We start from the raw sequence: 14887 nt of genomic DNA on the forward strand, positions 1-14887 counted from the left end.
AAAAACAAACAAACAAACAAAAAATAGGAACACACTTAAGAGGTTTCAGAAACCGACTTAAGTGTTTCAAGGTGGCAGTAGCAACACAGGTCTCTGTAGATTACATATGGTATTAGGGCTCGCTCCTTCACACATTTGCCTGGAATTCTGCCATATCAAGGAACACAGCATAATCTCACTAAATCTCTCTTGGAAGAATAGCCTGCTTCTTAGAAGCGAGGGGAAAAGTTATGTTTGCCTTAAAATTGTTCCTTCAGCTGTAGAGAAGACAGAATCAGAGGATAATTGTCTAGTTAGTGCTGATGCCCTAGTTCTCAGTTCTCCACACAAAAGAGAAAGGAAGGGAAAATCAAATCCCAAGTTCTAAGCAGAACATCAAGGACATTATTCTGCTACATGATGCCCTATCCTACAACAGAAGGGCATCTATTTAAAGGTCAAGAGATCTGAGGTGTTCATCCTAATATAATACCAACAACAGACACAGGCATTACAACTATTACTGTCATGCAACCTCTTCACCTCTATTTTCTCATTTGCATAAATGAAAAACCAGATTCCTTCCAGCTCAAAATTCTATGACTCCACATTCTACATTTGACCTTCAGTGGTCTGCATTCTATAAATCTGATTTGGATACTTTAGGATCAGATGTAAACTTATAGAAAGTTTTGAAGATTTGGGGGAAAGCTGAATAGATGCCATGTCCCTTTTAGACGAACTGCGGTGGTTTTAAAAATCTTCACAGATCCTTTGACACCCCCTTCAAAAGGTGGAGACTAATTCCCCACCCCAAGTGTAGGCTAAGCTCAATGCCTCATTTCTGCAGGAAAAATGTGGAGGTGGCACGTATAATTATTTTGAAGGCTTGGTCATAAAAGACACTATAGCTGCCTGCGTGCTCTGTCTTGGAGTGCTCTCTCTTGGAGAAGATAGCTGCCATATCATGAAAACATGCAAGCTGTCTGTGACAAGGTCCAGTGGTGAGAAACTATGTCCTCTTACCAACAGCCAATGAGGACCTGCCCTTTTCTGTCAACTGCCATGTGGGTGAGTTATCCTGGAAATAGATCCTCCAGCCTGCTTCAGTTCAGCCTTCAGATAACTGCAGCCCTGACTGATATCTTCTCTTTTTTCCTCTTTGGAGAAGGGGGTCTTGCTTATGTTGCTCTGGCTGAAGGCAGTGGGCATTCACAGATGCAATCATTGTGCTCTACAGCCTCGGGCTCCTGGGCTTAAGTGGTCCTCCAGCCTCAGCATCCTGAGTAACTGGGACTACAGGCACGTGCCACTACGTTCAGCTTGCAGCTGACTTCCTGACTCATGAAAGACCCTGAGACAGAACCACCCAGCCAAGCAAGTCTTAAATTCCCAACTAGCAGAAGCTGTGCTATAATTTGTTACACGGCACAGATAACTAATATACCAACTTTTGGAATTAAATTCACTATCTAAATTTAAAACAATTTGTTTAAATGTACAACTTGTTTTGTTCCAACTTTTTGTTGTTGTTGTTTAGCAAACAAGTTCTCAGGATGCAAACCCTTTTTCTACAGCTTTTGCAGTCTTTTTTTTTAACCTCCAATATGATATGGCACATTTATTCAAATGGATACTAGAAATAATTCCATTATTTAAAAATTACACAGTATCATTAAAACACTTAGACTTTCATGGATTAAAAGATAACAGTCCTAAAAAAATTATCAGTTCTAATTTTTAAACAAACAAACAAAACTAGATTATTCTTAGCTCAAGCCCACTGAGTTGTGTTTACTTTTTTTTTTTTTTTTTTTTTTTGGAGACAGATTCTTGCTTTGTCATCCAGGCTGGAGTGCCGTGGTGAAATCTTGGCACAATGCAATGCAACCTCTGCCTCCTGGGTTCAAGTGATTCTCTTACCTCAGCCTCCCAAGTAACTGGGACTACAGGCACCTGCCATCATGTCCAACTAATTATTGTATTTTTTTAGTACAGATGGGGTTTTACCATGTTGACCAGACTGGACTCAAACTCCTGGCTGCAAGTGATCTGCCCACCTCAGACCCCCAAAGTGCTGTGATTACAGGCATAAGCCACTGTGCCCGGCCAATTTTTTTAAGAGATAGAGTCTCACTGTGTTGTCCAGGCTGGGGTGCAGCGGCCATTCACAGTCACAGCTGCAGTGCACTATAGCCTCAAACTCTTGGGTTCAAGCAATCTTCCTACCTTACCCTCTAAAGTAGCTGGCACTAAAGGCACACACCACCATGACCAGCTTCCAAACTCTGAAATTTTCTGAGTACAGACATGACACTCAGAGGAAATACTCATTGGAGCATTTGAGATTTTGGATTTCTGGATTTGAGATGCTCAACCATAAGGACAGAGATAATGCCAATATTCCAAAAATTTAAAAAACTCTGAAATCCTAAACACTTTTGGTCCTAAGCATTTCATACAAGAGATGCTCAACCTGTAATGAAAAGGCCTTTCCTCATTTGATGTATGGATTGCCACTTCAAGTTGTCCTAATGCTGAATCTAAGTGGTAATTTTATAACTGCATAAAATTCTCAAATGTCCTAACAGAGATCTAAACAGACTGCTTAGGCCCTCCAAATATTTCTAAGCTATGAAGCAAAGATATGCCAAGCACATGGTAAATGACACCATATGTGCAGAAAGCATGATTACTGCCAAAGCTTTGCTCTAAAAGGACTAAACTCTTCCTATATCAAATCACTAAATACAGGGGCAATAATTCAGTCAAGTTATCATCAAAGCGCACCAGCTGTAAAGACCAAACTGACTTTATGACTATTTAGCCTTCAGTTGTCACAGCTACAAATAAATGACATATTGCTATGGAAACGACAGCAAAATCCTCAGCCATTTTACTTTAAAGACTTAATTCAGACATCTAAAAACCGGCTTTATATGGACTCTTTGTACTCCTAATATCTGAAATCATTTCTCCTAATAAGTCAAAAGTAAATGCTATATAATAACCTTATGAAAAAGCAGCAGAGATAATACATTTCAACAGGTCACCTACACTCTAGCAATCAGCAATACCACTGAATAAAAATAAGGGGAGGTGTACTATAAAAGTGACATGAGGTCTTTTTAATATCCACAAAGTGTGACTTTTAAATACAGAAAGAATACTAATGAGCAGAAGAGACTGACACACACACTAATGGTGATAGGTTGAAATATATTGTGTGAAGGTGGGAAAGGGAATAACTTCTTAAAGTATCTAATATTCGGAAATCTCCAATTTTGCTTTAAAGTAGACTAATCCCAGTGCTTTGGGAGGCCGAGGCAGACAGACCACAGGGTCAGGAGATGGGGACCATCCTGGCCAACATGGTGAAACCCCGTCTCTACTAAAAATACAAAAAATTAGCTGGGTGTGGTGGTACACGCCTGTAATCCCAGCTACTCGGGAGGCTGAGGCAGGAGAATAACTTGAACCAGAGAGTCAGAGGTTGCAGTAAGCCCAGATCGTGCCACTACACCCCAGCCTGGCAACAGAGCAAGACCCCATCTCAAAAAAAAAAAAAAGACAAATTTCCATATAAGTTAGTTTCCAGGAAACACTGCCCAGCACCCTGGAAATTTGATCCTCTTTTCCGAAAAAACTTTCAAACTACAGATGCCATCATAAGCGCAGGCTGCATACTTGGAATACAAAATGTAAAGTGGGGAAGATTCATTGGCAGGAGAACCTTTGTAGTGATTCAAGTCCATAAATAAGGCTGATCTATGTCTAAAAGCTTTCTCCATCATATTCAGACTCAGCATGGAATCTGGAAACCCTGCTGTTCCTGTCACTTTCAGCCAATTGTTGGTTACAATCAACAACCATCAAGTCCTAATGACTGTCAAGGTCTATGTTAGGGCCACACAACACTCAAAGAGAAATGATGTGTCTTTTCTGGTATCCCCGTTTGTTTCCCCAGATTTCTGACCATAAAGAGAACTAAGGAAAGAAAAAGGACACTCCCCTTCACAGCAACTCTCTTAGGTAAAATTCTCAAAGAGGCTGGAAAATTTGCCCAAAGTCACACAGCTAATAAGTACAGATGCTGGGATTCAACCTAAATCTGTCTGATTCTAAGATATCCAATACGCTATGCTGCCTCCCAGATGGAAAAGTCTAAATAGTGGTTATCAAACAAATTCCCATCAACTTATTAAAACATATCTATTGTGAGAGACCAATAAAAGTGACTGTTTATGAACAAAATATTTAGCTCATTTATACAAACTAAAAATTTTTAAATATTTACTGATTAAGTGTAGTGGATATGTTTCAGGAAAATAACTGGCAACATGTACCAAGTTTAAAAAAAAAAAAAAACTTCCACTCTCAGGAATAAAGTCTCACAAAACAATCAGCAATGTGCATAAACAGGTATCTATAACAGACTTCCTAGGGATAAGAGTAAAACCTTGGGAAAGAAAATGACACTCACATGCCCCACTAGAGGAAGGGTTAAGTAAATTCCACCACATCTATGAAACTTGTACAAAATAGTCACTAAAAATAATGATGTAGATTTATAACACAGAAAGCTATTCATAATGCATTATTAAGTGAAAAAAATAAAAATTTAGGTGTGTATCACAAAAGCATGGGAAAACGGTCTGGAAAAAGTATATTCAAAAACGTAGATATACTTTTAAGTGGCTTTCTAAATTTAAATAATGCAAGAAATGTTTTTATAATCAGAAAGAGAGAGAAGTTTGAAATCACAACTACTAGGTTACATAAATAATCATATTGTTAATTTATAGCCCTATTCTAAAAAGGATTTAAGTCAGCTATGTGTATGTAAGCATACATGTTCACAGATGTGCAATATAAATATTAAACAAACTTGACAGAAGAAACAGTCTTATTAAATTCATCACCTAGCCAAAAAACAATACTTAATATATTTTCTGATTTTAATGTATGCATGAGTCTAGTCATGCAATTGCCATGAGTGATAGATTATATTCATTATAATTAATTTATAATTTCTGATAGAAAGAAAGCAGTACTATGCATCTTCAAGTGTCTATAAAACTTTCCAAAAAAAAGTCCTTTGGCTGCATGGGAACATACTGCCCTCTGCTGGAAATGTAATTCTACTTTGTTAGATAAAATTCTCTCTCTTTTTTTTTTTTGAGCCGGAGTCTCCCTCTGTCACCCAGACTGGAGTGCAGTGGTCTGACTTTGCCTCACTGTAATCTCTGCCTCCTGGGTACAAGCAATTCTCCTGCTTCAGCCTTCCAACTAGCTGGGATGACAGGTGTGAGCCACCACGCCCGGCTAGTTATTGTATTTTTAGCAGAGACGGTGTTTTACCATGTTGACCGCCTGGTCTCAAACTCCTGACCTCAAGTGATCCACCCACCTTGGCCTCCCAAAGTGCTGGGATTACAGGCATGAGCCACCAGGCCTGGCCCCGTTAGATAAAATTTTCTTTATTCATCACTAAGTACATAAAACACTACATTAGGCACTGTGGGATCCCTACAAGAAAATCCAAAATTACTTTTGTGCTTAAAAAATACACATCTTAAAGAAAGAAAAGAAAAGGTATATTTAAGAATTTTTTTCTGGGCCCTCTGATATCATGGTACTGCTACTATGACTATTATCAAAATCATCCTGAAAAGAAAATGGCTCCATCTCATTTATAGAACTCGAAAGCACATTAGGCTACAATAAACATTTAAAAATGTCCTAAAACTTCCTTCACACAATTGCATTTAGAATATGGATGCTTCCTGAGTTAAAGAACCTGACTTGTCCACATCCATTCAATACTTATGAACCACCAGGGGCTCTCTCCCTAAACCCCAATCACTAGACTGATTTGAGGGCTACTTTCCTCCCTGACTCCTACACTCTGTAACCTGGTAACAACTTTAACAGTAAAGACTCAATTCCTTCTTTCTTACTCCTGAGGCTTATACCCAAAATGCTTTTCCTTTTTAACCAACTTAGTTAATTCAACCTCAGAGGATTTCTTCCTCTGTTTTCTCTAATTTTGACTCAAAAATTATTTCCACTATCATAACTATTAAAACTGAATATATAAATTTCTAAAATTATCTGAAGCATCTAGTACCTCCTCAAATTTAGTTGAAATCTCAATTTAGTTGAAATGATCCCTTCATTTCAACTCAGTATTAGTGAATACTGAGCCAATGCTTGTAGGAAAAATATAGGGCTAGGTTCCTGTGAGCCTACGGTCATAACATTTTCCTCAACTGACCAATACAGAACCTTATTTTGTGTGCTTCTTTTAAAAGATACTTAATATATATCATTGATTCATTAACTTTGAAGTTAGCCAACAGCACTATAACTCATACCTGAACAAAGCTCATCAAGCTTATCTAAAACATATTTTCTCCAGAAGGCATACCAAAGCCTGTTTGTCCTTTGAAACACCTTGACAGCACTTTAGCATTACACTAGGGGGCCATCTTATACTGCAAATCAACAAAGCACAAAAATACAAAACCCATGGCACTAAACAGACTGCAAAAGGGACACTTGTTTACAGCATGAGAGCTGAAACAAGAAGGCAGAGTGCTGCCTTGGTCAATCTCAGCTGGGAATACGTGCGCTGGGTGGCTTACAGTTGTTACCACTCTGTGTCAGTGCATATCTGTGAATAACCACAAAAGTACCACAAGTACTGATTTGGGGGTTATGTATAAATTTTAGCAAGTAAGTGAATTCACAAATAGGGAATTTGCAAATACTGAGGCTCAACTATCACATAATGCCAACTGTTTTTTTATTTTGCTTGATAATATTACAATTTAACTGTTCACTGAAGGTGGATAGTATTTACGTCTTAGAACAGGTTAAATGGGCCGCTATGTAACTACAGGTACATATCATTTTATCATGCTTTGCTTTATTGGGCTTTAGTAGATATTGTGTTTTCTTCAAATGTAAGGTGTGTCCCTGCTTCCAGATTGACCCTGCTTCAGGCAACTCTATTGGTGTCATTTTTCCAACAGCCTGTGCTCACTTCATATCTCTGTGTCACATTTTGGTAATTCTCGCAATATTTCAAACTTTTTCACTGTTATGGTGACCTGTGATCAGTGATCTTTTTTTCTCCTTTCTTTTTTTTTTTTTTTTTTTTTTTTTGAGACAGAGTCTCACTCTGTTGCCCAGGCTGGAGTACAGTGGTGTAATCTCAGCTCACCACAACTTTCACCTGCTATGTACAAGTGATTATCCTGTCTCAGCCTCCCAAAGTAGCTGAAATTATAGATGTGTACCACCACACCTGGCTAATTTTTGTATTTTTAGTAGAGATGGGATTTCACCATGTTGACCAGGCTGGTCTCGAATTCCTGACCTCAAATGATCCCTGCCTCGGCCTCCCAAAGTGCTGGGATTATAGGCGTGAGCCACTGTGTCTGGCTGATCAGTGATCTTTGATGTTACTATTGTAACTATTTTGGGGTACCACAAATTGTGCTCATAAGAGATGAAAAATTTAATCGATAAATGTGTATGTTGTGACTACTCCATCAACCAGCTATTCTCCCATCTCTCTCCCTTCTCCTTGAGCCTCCTTATTCCTTGAGAACAACAATAGTGTAATTAGGCCAATTAATAACCCTAGAATGGCTTCTCAAGTGTGCAAGCAAAAAAAAAAGGGATGCATGTCTGTCACTGTAAATCAAAAGCTAGAAATGATTAAGTTTAGAGAGGAAGGTGTATCAAAAACTGAGACAGGCCAAAAGCTAGGCCTCTTACACCAATTAGCCAAGTTGTGAACACAAAAAAACAGTTCTTGAAGGAAATTATTTCAGTGAACATACAAATGACAAGAAAGTGAAAACAGGCTTATTGCTGATATAGAGAGAGTTTCAATGGTCTGGATAAAAAAGCAAACCAGCCATAACAACATTCCCTTAAGTCAAAGCATAATCCAGAATAAGGGCCTAACTCTGTTCAATTCTATGAAGGCTAAAAGAGGTAAGGAAGGAGCAGAAGAAAACTTGGAAACTAGCAGAGGTTGGTTAATGAGGTTTAAGGAAAGAAGCCATCTCCATAACATAAAAGTACAAGGTGAAGCAGCAAGTGCTGATGGAGAAGCTGCAGCAAGTTATCCAGAAGATCTAGCTAAGGTCATTTATGAAGGTGGCTACACTAAACCACAGATTTTCAATGTAGATGAAACAGCCTTCTATTAAAAGAACATGTCATCTAGGACTTTCACAGCTGGAGAAGTCAATGCCTGGCTTCAAAGCTTCAAAGGATAGGCTGACTTTCTTGTGAGGGGCTAATGTATCCAACGAAAAAGTTCAAGTCAGTGCTGATTTACCATTCTGAAAATCGTAAGGCCCTTAAGACATATGCTATATCTACTCTGCCTGTGCTCTACCAATGAAACAACAAAGTCTAGATGACAGCACATCAGTTGACAGTATAATTTACTGAATATGTTATGTCTACTGTTGAGACCTACTGCTAAGAAAAAACAATCCTTTCAAAACATTACTCACTGATAATGAACTCAGTCACCAAGAGTTCTGATGGAGATGTACAAGGAGATTAATGTTGTTTTTGTGCATGCTAACACATTCATTCTGCAGCCCATGAATAAAGAAATAATTTTAACTCTCAAGACTTATGGCTATTGCTGCCATAGATAGTGATTCCTTTGAATGGATCTGGACAAAGTAAACTGAAAACCTTCTGGAAAGGATTCACTCTTTTCTAGATGCCAGTAAGAATATCTGTGATTCTCCTGAACACAAGAGACACTAATAGTTAGGCAGGAATATCATCATCCCTATTCAGACTGAAAAGTTACAGAAGATGGATCTTCATCCTTCTACAACCCTTAGAACTAGGGTTCTCTTATAAAAGGAAAGGGGGGAAATATGTCAGAGGTGTTTGAACCAGAGTGACTCCCTCTTCAAGAGGGCCTGGGTAAAATACGGCTGAGACCTACTGGGCTGCATTCTCAGGAGGTTAAGGCATTCTTGGTCACAGAATGAGACAGAAAGTTGGCACAAGATAAAGGTCATAAAACAGATAAAACAGATTGTGGTAAGGAAACTGGCCAAAATCCACCATGAGAGTGACCTCTAGTCATCCTGGGAGTCCTCACACTTTTACCAGGGCCATGACAGTTTACAAAAGCCATGGCAACATCAGAAAGTTACCCTATATGGTCTAAAAGGAGGAGGAAACCTCAGTTCTGGGAACTGCCCACTCCTTTCCCAGAAAACTCATGAATAATCCACCCCTTGTTTAGCATATAATCAAGAAATAACTATTAAAATGGGCAACCAGTAGCCCTTGAGGCTGCTCTGCCTACTGAGGCTGCTCTGCCTAGGGAGTAGCCATTCTGCCATTCTTTTGTTTCTTTACTTTCTTAATAAACTTGCTTTCACCAAAAAAAAAAAAAAAAAAAAAAAAAAAAAAAAGAAAAGAATATCTGTATATATGTGATTCATGAGAAGAGGTCAAAATACCAACATTAACAAGAGTTTGAAAGAAGCTGATTCCCATTCACAAAGATGATTTTGAGGGGTTTAAGACTTCAGTGAAAAAAGTAACTGGCAGATGTGGTGGGAATGGCAAGAGAATCTGAAGTAGAAGTAGAGCATAAAGATGTGACTGAATTGGTATAATCTCATGATATAACTTGAATGGATGAGGAGTTGCTTTTTAAGGATGAGCAGAGAAAGTGATTTCTTGAAAAAGAATCTACTCCTGGTGAAGATGCTGTACACGTTGTTGAAACAGCAACAAAGGATGTAGAATATTATGTAAACGTCATTGATAAAGCAGCAGCAGGGTTTAAGACAACTGATTCCAATTTTGAAATAAGTTCTACTGTGGGTAAAATGCTATCAAACAGCATCACGTGCTACAGAGAAATCTTTCATGAAGGAAGAGTCAATAGCTGTGGCAAACTTCATTGATGTCTTATTTTAAGAAAATGCCATAGCCACCTTCAGCAATCACCACCCTGATTAGTTAGTAGCCACCAACACTGCCACAAGACCCTCTACCAGTAAAAAGATTATAACTCACTGAAAGATTATGACTCAGATAATTGTTAACATTTTTTTAGCAATAAAGTGTATTTTAATTGAGGCATATATTTTTTATACAGAATGCCACTGCACACTTAACAGACTACAGTATACACATGACTTTTGTATGCACTGGGAAATTAAATATTTGTGTGACTCACTTTACTGCAATATTAGCTTTATTGTGATGGTCTGGAACCAAACCTACAATATCTCTGAGGTATGCCTATATCTGAGAAAACTATACCATTTCAATATTGTTTCTATGGAAAATGTCTTTTGGGTTCTAGGCCAACAATTCACAAATAAGCTGATTTTTTATTTGGTTTTGAGACAGGGTCTTGCTATGTTGCCCAGGCTGGAGTGCAGTGACATGATCATGGCTCACTGCAGCCTTGAGTGATCCTCCCACCTCAGCTACCCAAATAGCTGGGACTATAGGCACATGCCACCATGCTTGGCTAATGTTTTTATTATTTGTAGAGATGAGGTTTCACTATGTTGTCCAGGCTGGAGCAAAGTGGCACTATTTTGGCTCACTGCAACCTTTGCCTCCCAGGTTCAAATCATCCTCCCACCTCAGCTCCTGAGTGGATGGGAGTAGAGGTACACACCACCACACCCAGCTAATTTTTTTTTTTTTTTTTGATAGAGATAGGGTTTCACTATGTTGCCCAGGCTGGTCTCAAACTCCTGGAATCAGGAAATCTGCCCATCTTGGCCTCCCAAAATGTTGGGATTTCAGGCATGAGCCACCATGCCCAGCTTTCAATTTAAAATATATCATATGACTGACAACTTATGTCAACAATCTTTCTATTCTGAGAATTCCTTATCCTCTAAATTTCTAATTACATATGGAAATAAACCAGAGAAAGAATTCTTATAATTTTCAGAAGAGAGCTGCAGCTTTACCTTAAATATGATGACAATGGGTATATCTTCTGACAAAGTATTATGCCTCAAATAAAATCGCCCTTGTTTCACAGCCATATTGGTTCTGCTTTTTTTCTCATGGGTAGAGCTACAAGTAAATACAAGTTGGTTAAACTGCATTCCCACTTAGTTTCAAGCTAGTAGCATGCAATAGCAATGATCATTAATCAATAAGCGTCAACTGATCAACAACAATTATAAGGTCCTTTCTAATAAATACTTTAAAAAAACAACCCCTTTCCTGCCCAGCTGCTACTTCAGTGAACATTTAAAAACACTATAATTTTTTCTTTGACTTTGAGATTATGATGGAAGTTCTGTACGTGAATGAGTGACAATTACTTTCTGACCAGCTTCACTTGGACTCCACCTGAATTACTTTGATCCAGTGTAGAGCATATATACAAGGCCAATTTTATATACTTGAAAGACTTCAAAATGGGCCTTAACCATAATGAGGAAATTAAAAGGAAATGAATTTACATACTATGGGTTTTTAAACTAGTAATTCAACAAAACATACCCACAGTCTTTGGTATATAGTTAAGCCAAAAGAAAGGAATGTCCTTCTATTGGTATCTGTATTAGTTATAAAACTCCTAATGGATTTCAAAGCATTTTAAAAGCTCTAATCAACCACATTAGTAACACACACAGATTACCTGCTACTATGCACTATAACCCATGTTAGTTACATTAGCTAATCTTCTACACAGTCACACTTTGAAGTACTGTCTCTAAATCACATATAAGGAAACCAAGGCTTAGAGAAGCTAAGTAACTGCACATTCCAGAGCCTCATAGCTAGAAAACAAAGGCTTTAGGATTCAAATTCAAATTTCCTTGGCTTTACAGTTATAGAGACTAGGAAGATGGGGATCTGGGTTCAAAGGCTATCTACCCCTTATAGTCTAGGTACCCCTGAGCTTAAGGTCTGCTGGTTGTAAAATAAAGATGTTAATAGTACCACTTATCTTGGAGGACTGAGGTGACAAATAATATACCTAGTATTTTACCTGGCTCCTAGTAAAGTATTCAACCAATGACCATTATCGTTAGCTGCCTCTCCATCAGAAAGAAAAGTACAAATGAGTTAATCAGTCCATTATAGGTTATCAAAGGGGAAACTACTGCACCCTGACATCTTATCTATGCCACAAATCTTTCTATTCCCAGAACTCATTAACCTTCACATTTCAAATTACACATGAAAACAAAAAGAAGTTACAGAAGCCTCGAAAGGGATGCTGCTGTCAAAATGAGTACACTGTGAAAGGGGCTGGTCTAGAAAACTAATAATAGGGTGTTAAGTCCACAGTATAGGTAATTCAATACTGAGTGTCAAATAGTCTTTGATCATACTGATGCAAGAATACAAATGTAAATGGTAAAAGGCTGAAAGGAGTGTAATGGTAAAAAAAATTGAAGAGAGGTTTTATATTTTTTCTTTTTAAAAATCTCCTTTCGGCTGGGCACAGTGGTTCATGACTGTAATCCCAGCACTTTGGGAAGCTGAGGCAGGTGGATCACGAGGTCAGAAGCTCGAGACTATCCTGACCAACATGGTGAAACCCCGTCTCTACTAAAAATACAAAAATTAGCCAGGTGTGGTGGTGCACTCTGGTAATCCCAGCTACTCAGGAGACTACGGCAGGAGAATTGCTTGAACCTGGGAGGCAGAGGTTGCAGTGAGCCAAGATCATGCCACTGCACTCCAGCCTGGGTGACAGAGCAAGACTCCAACTTAAAAAAAAAAAATCTCCTTTCATGGTCTATAAGCTAAGATAAAATTCAGCTTAAACAGTGAATTTTCAAACAATGTCTCAGACTCCCTTCACCGAAATTTAAAAATCAATACCCTATGCTTCCAGACATTCACAATAAATTGAATGCAGATAGTTTAAATATTACAATGCCTGTTTTTAGAGAGTAATAACTGGCTCCTTCTGCATTGAAAGATAGCCATTTAGGACTAATGGAATGACCAATATTTCTTAAGGATACCATCTCTGCTTTCCATACCTGGTAACTGAAGCTCCAACGGCCCCTTTTCTATCAGCCTCCACGATGATCCTGTTCTTAGACAGCTGCTCTTGGATAAGAATAACTTTTTCTACTCCTTTAACAATGAAGTAGCCACCTACCCAAAGGAAATAAGAAAAACTTCATCATTTATTCCTCAACCAGTGTTGATTTAGTAATGGCAGGGATCTTGTGAATCAGACGTTACCTTTTCTACCGCTTCACGGCACTGGTTAACACTTGATTCAAAAGGGTGTGTTGATTTTTTTTTTTTTTTTTTTTAAGAGAAGGATCTCCCTCTGTCACCCAAGCTAGAGTGTAGTGGCATAATCATAGCTCACTGCAACCTTGAACTCCTAACCTCAAGTGATTCACCCACCCTAGCCTCCTGAGTAGCTAAGACTACAGGCATGTGCCACCAAGCCTAGCTAATTTTTAAACTTTTTTGTAACAGGGTCTCACTATGCTCCTCAGGCTGGTCTCAAACTCCCTGTCTTAAGCCATCCTCCCACCGCAGTCTCCCAGAGCACTGGGATTACAAACATGAGTCACTGCACCCAACCGATATTGTTTTATGGACTAACTAACAATCAGCACATGATTAAATTTACTCTAAGTTTTCTAACAAATCAGTGGTAATGGTAGACTAAGATTAGGTTTCCAAAATAACATTACATATTCAAAAAACTCATACATCATCATGTATTTTTTTTGCACACAATTCAGAGTAGGATAAAGTGATACTTCATTTTATAACTGCAGAATATAAGCAAAAACAATACAACATATTTGACTTATGCAAAATTCTGTTATAGTCTAGTAAAATCACGTTCTTCATTAACTTCTTTCTAAAACTTCTGGGATTCTGCAACAATGCAACTTTACAGGAATAAGATTGAAGCAATAAGTTCAAATAAATCAATGTGAAATATGAGTTGAAGAATTGAGAGTTAAGTTCTAAGTCTGAAATTTTACAAAAGAAATTGCCTAGAAATAGGTACAAAAATAAAATTTTTAAAAATGTAAGCAAAAAAATACTTTCATTTCCCCCTTCCCTTTACTGCATTTAAAACAGCCTAAAGTGAGATACTTGACTTTTTTTTTTTTTTTTTGAGACAGAGTGTCCCTCTTGTGCCCAGGCTGGGGTGCAATGGCATGATCTTGGCTCACTACAACCTCCGCTTCCTGGGTTCAAGCGATTCTCCTGCCTCAGCCTCTTGAGTAGCTGGGATTACAGGCATGTGCCACCGTGTTCAGCTAATTTTGTATTTTTAGTAGAGATGGGGTTTCTCCATGTTGGTCAGATTGGTCTCAAACTCCCAACTTCAGGTGATCAACCCACCTCAGCCTCCCAAAGTGCTGGGATTACAGGCGTAAGCCACCGCGCCCAGCCAAGATACTTGATTTTCTTTGACTAGGCAAAGGCAGTAACTTTGGTAGATTATTCTCGAATTTTTAAGCATACTAAAAGAAACGACTGAGCAAAGATAGAAAGAAAAGACTGATAAATCATGGCAATAAATGAGAATATGGCATATTAAAGTTTTAAGCCTGAAATAAGAGGTAACAGTATGTGTTTTAGAAATATAGACTGATAGGGCTGGGCGAAGTGGTTCATACATGTAATCCCGGCAGTTTTGGAGGTCAAGGTGGTAAGTCCAGGATATCAGGTGGATGACATAGCAAAACACCATCTCTACTAAAAATACAAAAATTAGCTGGGCATGGTGGCACAAGCATGTAGTCCCAGCTATTTGGGAAGCTGAGGTGGGAGGACTGCTTGAGCCTGGGAGGCAGAGACTGCAGTGAGCCAAGATCACACCACTGTGGGAGTGGGGGAAGGAGGTTGGGGGAGAAGGGAGGAG

General features: G+C 38.5%; 1 protein-coding gene across 3 annotated transcripts in view; it reads right to left on the reverse strand.

The window, feature by feature from the left end:
- Positions 1-14887, reverse strand: part of POLR3B (RNA polymerase III subunit B) — a 132517-nt gene that overhangs the window by 97977 nt on the left and 19653 nt on the right. For all 3 annotated transcript variants that reach the window (XM_064379896.1, XM_064379898.1, XM_064379897.1), the window contains exons 8-9: positions 13023-13140; positions 10980-11088 (exon numbers count right to left, since the gene is read on the reverse strand). In XM_064379896.1, coding sequence (XP_064235966.1) covers positions 10980-11088; positions 13023-13140 — 227 coding nt within the window. The remainder of the gene's footprint in view (positions 1-10979; positions 11089-13022; positions 13141-14887) is intronic.

Source organism: Aotus nancymaae, unplaced genomic scaffold (assembly GCF_030222135.1).
Source record: "Aotus nancymaae isolate 86718 unplaced genomic scaffold, 86718_ANA_hifiasm-v0.15.2.pri h1tg000021l, whole genome shotgun sequence".
Taxonomy (NCBI): Eukaryota; Metazoa; Chordata; class Mammalia; order Primates; family Aotidae; genus Aotus; species Aotus nancymaae.